This window comes from Astatotilapia calliptera, chromosome 22 (genome assembly GCF_964374335.1).
Source record: "Astatotilapia calliptera chromosome 22, fAstCal68.1, whole genome shotgun sequence".
Classification (NCBI taxonomy): domain Eukaryota; kingdom Metazoa; phylum Chordata; class Actinopteri; order Cichliformes; family Cichlidae; genus Astatotilapia; species Astatotilapia calliptera.
The window spans coordinates 17,845,001-17,854,103 of NC_137442.1; the positions used below are offsets into that span (position 1 = coordinate 17,845,001).

The 9,103-nt window shown below is 39.6% G+C and overlaps 3 protein-coding genes across 4 annotated transcripts in view; 2 read left to right on the plus strand and 1 right to left on the minus strand.

Annotated features, from left to right (window-relative positions):
* Positions 1-452, plus strand: part of LOC113015248 (tektin-B1-like) — a 1,602-nt gene extending 1,150 nt beyond the window's left edge. Inside the window, exons 5-6 of the mRNA XM_026157198.2 lie at positions 27-106; positions 204-452. Coding sequence (XP_026012983.2) covers positions 27-106; positions 204-408 — 285 coding nt within the window. The 3' untranslated portion in view covers positions 409-452. The remainder of the gene's footprint in view (positions 1-26; positions 107-203) is intronic.
* Positions 453-604: 152 nt separating this feature from the next.
* Positions 605-5,923, minus strand: vps28 (VPS28 subunit of ESCRT-I). Its single transcript, XM_026155809.2, has 10 exons — positions 5,860-5,923; positions 3,978-4,038; positions 3,835-3,863; positions 3,608-3,645; positions 3,426-3,515; positions 3,229-3,334; positions 3,038-3,139; positions 2,658-2,711; positions 2,475-2,566; positions 605-1,544 (listed from the first exon to the last, which is right to left on the minus strand). Exons 2-10 carry the CDS (start codon positions 4,012-4,014, stop codon positions 1,424-1,426), a joined length of 669 nt encoding a protein of 222 aa, XP_026011594.1. The 5' UTR covers positions 4,015-4,038; positions 5,860-5,923; the 3' UTR covers positions 605-1,423.
* On the plus strand, positions 5,905-9,103 carry aunip (aurora kinase A and ninein interacting protein). 2 transcript variants are annotated; one of them, XM_080296604.1, is made up of 4 exons: positions 5,905-5,978; positions 6,469-6,587; positions 6,733-6,889; positions 7,204-9,103. In XM_080296604.1, exons 2-4 carry the CDS (start codon positions 6,495-6,497, stop codon positions 8,235-8,237), a joined length of 1,284 nt encoding a protein of 427 aa, XP_080152730.1. In that variant the 5' UTR covers positions 5,905-5,978; positions 6,469-6,494; the 3' UTR covers positions 8,238-9,103. The 2 variants fall into 2 exon arrangements, with proteins under 2 accessions (XP_080152730.1, XP_026011593.2); XM_026155808.2 differs by lacking the exon at positions 5,905-5,978 and adding an exon at positions 6,115-6,247.

Below are 9,103 nucleotides of genomic sequence, written 5' to 3' on the forward strand. Positions count from 1 at the left end.
TTCTCTCTCTGCTGCTCCTCCTTCAGCCACACATCAGCCTCACGCTGGAGAATTACGACCTGGTAAAAATAGGAGCTGGACTTCGCTCGGCGCTGAAGTTCTCTCAGTGAGTCAGCCCATTCCCAAAAGCCTCACACTGATCATGACACCATTTTCTTCCATAATACCCCGTGCTTGCTCATTTCTGTTGCCATCCTTTACAGTCAGAACCTGGAGCTCCAACACAAGCACCTGATGATTGTCGAGGAGAAACTGTCCAAAAACGCTCACATCCTAGGGGTGGAGCAGAAGTGTCAGAGCCTACTTCAGACTTTCCAGCCTGCCCATGACACCGTCGTGGTCCTCGCCAACAAGGCCAAACTTCACAAGACCACGAGCAGCTCCAGCTGTCGTGAATGCTTTCAGTAGGGCGCATCTGCAGTCTTTTATTCATTAAAACACGTATGAGCAAACTCCCCTCGACTTGTTTGGAATCAGTCTGCGCTTCCTTTTTGTTTTCAAGACTGAAATGCTTTGGAAGATATTCTGTTTTTCAAAAGATTTAAAAATGATTAATAAATCACATATCTGACACAGACACAGCACAAAAGAAGATAGACGTAGATTTTTTCTTTCCTTTTAAAATTTATTCCTAAAAAGATGTTACATGCTTTTATTTAAAAATCAAACCTATTATTTACAACGATACATTGCAATAAATATGTTCTCCCTAATGGTGTTTGGGAGCTGAAACATATTTGGTAAACAACAAAAGGGAGGCAGTGAGCTCCCTTTTTTGCCCACTTGATGAACCCTTTACTTAAAAGAAAATAATGGATAAGACATGAGAAGAGACAGCGACAGAAAAATCAAAATCAGAACTATTTTCTTTCACCTTAGTTTCAATATGATTCCTTTGAACTGCAAACTAATCATCTTAAAGCCCAAATAATTATGTAATTACAATTATATATGATACTACAGCAAAAACCTGTTAGTAGAAAACAAATGTAGTAAATTATGTTTAAGTCAGAAATACAATTAGGGTATGAAAAGTGAAAAGAAAAGAAATCTGCTGTTATGCAGATCTTTCCTGTATCATGTTTGTTTATTGGTTTGCTGCAAACCCTGGGTATAAAATAGGCTTCTCGATGTTACAGTATGAAGTTCAGCCACTGTTAATGCATTTATCACACAAATCTGGATAGAAAAAAGGGGGGGGGGGGATAACAGTTCACAGAACAAAGCGAGCCGAGCTGACGAGGCTGAGATGACAGCAGAGTGACCTGTACACATCCCGATTAAAGAACACAGAGACCAATTGTACAGCTAGAAGAACAGAAGGAGGAGGGGACGTAAATCCACAGAAAGCAGCATTCTTCTTCTTTTAAATTAACAGGCTTTAGAGTCAGGATTCCAGATTTATCCGTGACAGAGAGGCGCTTTAAGAGGAGTGGAGGAAGCGGTTGAAGGCGTTGTAGGCTGACTCCAGGTCGAAGAGCATCTGGCGAACTTGATTATCATCCAATTCATCCGAGGCCGACATGCTGCTCAGGGTGGTCAGCCTGTTGGAAAAATGTCAGTTAAGAGAACTATATGATCATAAACACATCAAAGATCAGGTACTTTATAACCACTGCTCAGCTAGTTGCATGGATAATGGTACGGTCGCACCAGATGCAAAACAAAGTTTTACCTTGCATGAATACGGACACATAGGAAACCCGTAAATATTTACCCCAATAGGAGGAGGGGGATTAAGTTAGATTTTCACAATTTAGCAAGAAGTCCTACGATTTCACACTTTTCTTCAACCCCTCTCTTTTCCTTCATTACTGAACTGCACAGCTCCCTTTTAACTTATAGTATCCTAGTAACTACAGAGTAGCCACGCAGTACTTGTGTGTCGGAGCCATGAATGATAGTTTTGGATCACACTTACTGACCTGCCACTTTAATTATATCTGTTCAACTAGTTGTTAACTATTAAAATCAAATCAGAAAATCACATGGCAGCAACTTCATGAATTTAGGTCTGTACACAGTCAAAACAATTTGCTGAACTGAAGAGAACTGAGCAACAGCACAGAGAAGAAATTTAAATGACTGTGACCATGGCACGACTGGTGGGAATTTCATTTGCAGGGAAACACATGAGCTACAGCAGCAGAAGACCACACCAGGTGTCACTCCTGTCAGCTAAGAACAGGAAATTGAGGCTAAAATTCACACATGCGGATCAAAATTGGACAATGGAAGATTGGAAAAATGGTGCTTGATTTCTGCTCCAACATTTAGATGGTAGGGTCAGAGTTTGACATAAACAACATGACAGTATAGATTCACCCTGCCTTGTATCAGGTATTCTGGAACTAGATAGGTGCTGTGTGGTGTGGCTGCAGGTTTCCTGACTGGTCATGTTTTGCCTCAAGGTGTGCTGCACATAGAGATCAACGACATAAAGAGCACAAACGTTGCGGCCTAGTGTTACTAACCAGAGACTGACTTTGTCCTTGGCCTCTGAGTCTGGAGGCATGTTACTCATTCTGTTCATAGTCTCCATCAGCTCCCTAAGGTCTGGTTGGATCTGAACAAATTAAAAAACAAACAATCAATCAGTATCTTGGAATTCCAGTCATTGTTTACTAATAACATATTATTTACATTTATAAATTTACCTCATCCATGGCCCTGATCTCCAGTCTCAGCTTGTCCATCACAGTGATGAAGAGCTAAATGTTCGAGAAGGATGAGACAAAATATTTTCCTAGTTTTAAGAGTCGGCAGTGAGAAATATGTTTCAGGACAAACAGTTCTAGGAACGAGCGCACTGACTTTATTAGTTTGTCTGTTTTATGAGCTGAGCCTGCAGTTGGTAAAACTTAAGCTTGTGATATCCACTCTCATTTTTATGGAATTACCAAATGTTGAGCCAAACTGAGTGAAACCACATTGGCCACTCAGCTAAAACTGAGCTCAATAAATCCTAAAAAATGTTCTTTCCAGCAGCCTAAATACTTCTCTCTTTAACATATTTAATATAGTCGTGGGGACATACTGAAACTATATCTGCGATGCAGCGGTTCAGGTTGCCCTTGTCATCCTTGATGGTGATTGGCCGATCCTCTTTAATCCGTTCCATTGCAAGTGGACAGTCGAGCTAGGAAAACATATGACAACAACAAGAAATTACAAAAATAAAATCTTGAAAAATATGACAGACACTCTGCACTGCAGACGAGCACTCACTCTGTACTTCCTGCAGAAGTCATCGATGGAGCCCACGTCAGAGCCCTGCACCTGTTTGAAAGCAGCCTTATACTGAACCAAGAGTCTGGAACAGGAGGCGGTGTACCTGAAACCAACAAAAACTCCGCATTAATTAAAAAACACACAGCTAAAGTTACAGGTGCCATATTTTAAATATGATCTCAACTGTTACTCACTCGTTAGGCGTCACGCAGTCTTTAATGTAAGCCTTCTCCAGGGCCTGTAGTGTTTTGACGACAGCAAACAACTCCGCCATATTGTCATACCTACAGAAACAGGATCGTTATAACATGTGTAACACAGTAAATCTGCATTTTATAAAGTGATAATGGTCACTGGTGACATATCAAGCACTTACTTTTCTCGTTCTCTTGCATTTTTGTATAATTTCACCTCCTGAAACGACAGCATTCATGATTGTTATCCTTAACAGCAAGGATATCACATATTCTTGATAACATTCCCAGCTTTAGTTTAGATTTACGGATGATTTACACATGGGCAATAAATGTTATTTTAAAAAAAAGAACAAATAAAGTCCTCTTTTTTTTAGTATACTAATCAGAATTATGTTGTTGGATTTACCTCATATAGCTCAGGTTTATTTGCCGGAGCTGTGGAAAGGAAAACAGTGTCATGAAGTATTACTGCTGTTTTCTGTTGAAAAGATGACTCTTATATTAATTCAACAATTCATTTTTATACACTGATTTAGCTGAATGTCTTACCTCCTCCTCCTCCAGTGACTGATATCCCATGGAACATGATGCTGATGTCTCAAAATGTGATCTGAAAAATATTTATTTCACATAGTTTTCCATAATTGCGACCAAATATATTCAGGCAGCTTTAACATTTCATAAATGTCTCCATTTATGAACAAAAGCTTCAGACAATTTATGCTGCGGTCATATTTTCAGTTTTGTTTTTCCTAATTTTAACATTTTTAATTGCCATTTTTAATTTCATTGGTATGTATGGAAACATGTTCCCAAAGAAAAAACAAATGGGCAGAACTAAATGAAAATTTCAGGTTATTATCTTAAAATTGTGAGATAATAGTCAGCAATTCTCACTTAGGTATGGCATTTTTGTTTAATGCGAACATGCTTTCATTCATATATATATATATATATATGAGAGATGCACTTTGTGATAATAAAAGAAGTGTAACAACAGGAACAATCCGAAGATTTATAGAAGGACTAAAACCTCCCCCTTCTGGAGTTTAAATATTTAATGTGAGCCACAGATGGTGTAAGATGTTTTTTAATGATTACTGTTTCTTTTTCTTTTCAATAATTACACCAGTAACATAAGATAAACTAATACTTTTAAGTAAAAATATCAACCTTCATGTAAGCTTTTATTCGATAGAGAGTGTGTAGAGAGACAAGAAAGCAGGGAGAGAGAGGGGAAGACAGCAAAGGGCCGCGGGTCAGACTCAAACCCGGGCCTACTGCTCTCTGGCCATATGGGGTTATGGTGGCCTGGTCATCCCACTGAGCTATAAACCCATACATTGGGTTTCAAATGCAATGCCACCACATGCCTAAACATCTTTGTAAGGAAAACTCATCCATGCACCCCTTTTTCTGGAGCCTCTCCTACCTAGGGCGTGAGATGTGCTACACCTTGGACAGGTCACCAGACTTTTGCAGGACAAAGAGACAGACAACCATTCAGACCTACAGCTAATTATACGTGCCAGTTAACTCTGACAGGAAGCTAGCGCATTCAGAGAGAACTGACACAAGTACACAGAAAGACCTCAGCCAGTTGATTTGAACCAAGGACTGTGAGGCAACAGTGGTAACCACCAAAGTCAAGTTTTAATAATGAAGACTGGCACTGGAACAACAGTCGCACGATGATGACTAACTTAAAGAAATCCAAATAAAAAGCATTTTACAAAGCTGTTGAGCCAATGCTTGCTTAATTAAAACCCGTTCATAGTCAGAACATTTGATGTTTCGACTATTAAGTCATTCACACTAATTTTGTACTAACTTCCAGTGACCCTCAGTTTAAGGGGGCATATAAGGTCACACTGTAGGGGTCAAATGTAAATGTTTTTAAATTATATTTGTTCTCTGTCTCTTTGTACTCGGTCTGCTTTCTGCCGAGCACTCTTAAACTCTTAAATGTAGTTTCTTTAATGTCCACTTTCAAGTGTGACCTATTGACAAACACTATGGAAATGTTGCTCCACACAAACAGTGTTTCGCTGTTCAGAAAAAAAAACATGAAAAAAAACAACCCGTCGGATTATAATTACAGACTTGCTTAACTTAGCTTCACAACCCGGCACAGAGAGTTTATAAACATTTTTACGTTACACAGAGTCACTCAGCAGAATAAAACTTACGAATCACTAAATATATCTACTGATGAAATTTCTTGTTTAGCCGAACTAACTAGTTAGCTGCGGAAGCTAGCTTGTCAGCACTTCCTATGATTTCTAATCACTGTGACGCGCAGGCAGCTGATTTTAAACACCAAGATTTATATAACTGATCATTATTATGAGAGCAGCCATTAAATCGGTGCTATGCTCACTCTATTTCAATAACAGAGTTCAATAAACCAAATTAAAAACAATTCACTCACCCTGTCGGAAAAACCGCGATGACGTCAACGTAAACACACCCACATCTACGCACGGACCGGCAGACGTCAAAATATTAGGTGTCCAACGCGCCCAACTAGAAATGAAGAATATTGTTACGGTAAATTTTATTAATTAGACATAAATACATTTTTATGATGAAAGAGTATTATGAACGTCTTTATATATCCTACCTTTAAATTATCTTTCAAATTAAATCGCGCATTTTAGGTACAACCACATTAAGGCATTTTCACACAGTCAATCATCAGGGGCAGACAGTCCGGAAGGCGGCAGATTGAACCGAGTACTAGAGAGTTATACAAACGATTATAAAAAATTGCAAAGGAAACCTCAAAATATTACTCTGGATCTTCATTGTATCATAAGGTATTTCCCAAAAATCAGTTTTAAGAGCTATGTTAACCAACTGTAGCTAACTCACAGGTCTGTGGTAGCGTTATTGAATTAGTTAAAGATAAGTAAAGGCTTCTTGCAAACATGTTCATCAACGAGAGACATGAAAATAGTTTTTAAAGTATAATGATTCTTTATTTAAAACAAACGGCATGTCTAACCTGTTTATAAAATCCTGTTTTTATTTCATACAGATCATATCTTCCCTGGGCTGTCCACCATGAAGAGCACTGCAGCAGCACCACAGACCTTTGATCAAGAGGATTGTGATGTTTGGCTGGACACTGTGGAGCTGAAAGGAAAAGCTAAACAGGTAATTGTGTAAACATGGTCTGAACACTGACCGAATGGCTTCTCCAGCATGCCTGAGTAGAGCAGTTATTTAATACACTAAAATGCTGATCTGCAGTCTCTGTCTATTACTGTTTACACACTGTGTTCTCTTTTATATCTTTCAGAAGCGCCGTAGCCGTCCCATTTCTAAACTGCTGAACCCGTTTTGTGAAGGTGCTGGGTACAGTTTGGCTGTGGCACTCAACTTCACTCAGACCAAAACAGAAATGCCAAAAACCAAACAGAGCTCCATATCTGCCTTTTTCACAGCTCATCGGAGAGGTAAGCATCTAAAAGTCTGCCGAAAGTTATAGTCTAATCTTATAGTCTGATGGTCTAGATCAGCCTGTCTGACACCAATAACAATGCCATGTCCACACTCACTTAAACCGCCTTTCATCTCACTTCTGATGCTCAGTCTTAACTTCAGCAGGTCGTTTTAATCATGTCTGCATTGCTGTCACATCACTGGTTGATTAAATATTTGTGTTTACAACAAATTGAACCTAATGAAGTGACCAATAAGCATACAAGTTAATACAGTAAATTATTTGATTTTGTGTTAACATAATTTTTTTCTTACTTTCTTCTAAAAGTCCTCAATAAGATGTCCACTTCTGAGCCACCAAACATGGATTCAGTGCAGCCTCTTTCATCATCTGACTCAGCTACACCGACAGCCACAGCATCAGGGAAAAAACGAGGGCGCAATGTTGGTTTTGAAAACTCCAACTTTGAGCCTGTTTTGGTTGACGAGTGTACAAGTGAAAATGTGACTGAGAAGGAAACAGAATTATGGCAGACACGTTCAGAAAACCATTCAACTTTACAAAACATATACTGTGAATCTGAAGAAGAGAAGCCTGAAGAGTGTGAACCACCACAGAGTAAGAGGAGGGTCTCTGATGCCACCTTTACACAAGATGACTGTCAACCTCTACCACAGACGTGGAGTCAGGACCCGCTGTTCACTTTCAGTCAGTACACTGAAAATAACTTTCATCAGACTAGCCTCAAATGTACAACAGTGAAGAACTTCAGCAGCTCTGAGCCAAGTTTAGTAAACAGTCTGCAGAATGAGGAGGAGGTCTTTAGAAAACTGATAGATGCAGAAGGACAAACCTCAACTCAAAAATCTTTTAAACGTCTTCATTCTTCTCGTATGATTGATGAGAAGGAAAACAGCACGCCACCGTCTTATAATTCCCCAAGCAAAGACTCATCTTCCTCTCATTTCAGACCTGTTTCAAATCATAAGTGGACACAACCAAAAACCGCTTCTCCTCGGAAACAAACAGGTCAGCTGTGGGAAAAGGCTGCAAAAGAAGAGAGCTCTGCCTTCCAGATCAAGAGGACAAAACCGATAAGCTCTCCTCTCAAAAGGCGAATGCCGCAGCAGCGAAGCAGAGAACTCGATGAGGACAGTTTGGCCACTTTGTTCACTCAGGACTCTGAAGGGTTCAGGGTGATCGCACACAGAGGTCTGCACACCAGGAGTCCTCTCAAAGATCAGAGTAACGTCAGCATGGGAGTGGTGAGTGCTTACAAATCTCTGCCGGAGGAGGAGGAAGAGGATGAAGAGATGCTGTTTACTCAAGACTCTCAGGGAAATGTAGTGATTAAACACTGAAAAACAGCCTTTTAAAGGCACTACAGATTTCAGATGCTGTTCCAAATCTTTTCCAAAAATGTGGATTTTGGAGGATAAAATATTGAAAAATCCTTTTTTAAGGACTTCCAGGTTGGGGAAGTGCTGTAAACCTGCATTCTTTTTAATGGCCAGTAGGGGGCAGCTCATGGACTGAAAAAAGAAGTCTGATTATTACAAGTCTACAGGAAAGTTAGCTTTCAGCGCCTTTGAGTTATTAGCCCAGTTAATTCTTCTCTGGAGAGTTTCAAGATCTCATTTCATAACCTAATGTTTGTAAATTGTGATTTATCTGACTGCTGACATACAAGTGTGTAGTGTCTGTGGATTTGCACCCCTTCGCTGTCACTTCTTGTTTCAAAACACTAAAATGGTGAAGTCAAGATGTTCAGTGTGAGAATTAAAGCCGGGACTTCACCAGCCAGTGAGTAACATCATGGTTTTATGTAGTCTATGAACCTAGCAGTACACGGCCAGCTTGTATGCTGCAGGTCTTGTTGTGTCAGGCCTGTCTCAGATTGAAGGCTTTCTTCTACACGAGTCCCTTTGTTTTAAAAGTTAGCCAGGTTCTTGCTTGTTCTTGGTTTGGACTTCTTGCCCTCCTGCTCAAAACAGGGAGAGCTGCTTCTGTGATATTACAAGCCATTATGACCAAATATCATCAGTTCTTACCGTACAGGGATGAGGCGGAAGAACATTTGTTTTGGTTTATTTTTCTACTCTGTGATTGTCTTCTTTCCATGTCATGGCTGATCTCCTGAGATTTTATTCTTTGTTTCTCCCTTTCATGGTTCTTTTTGTTGTGCTTTTTTTTTCTCCTCGCACAAAATAAAACTAACAAACCAGAA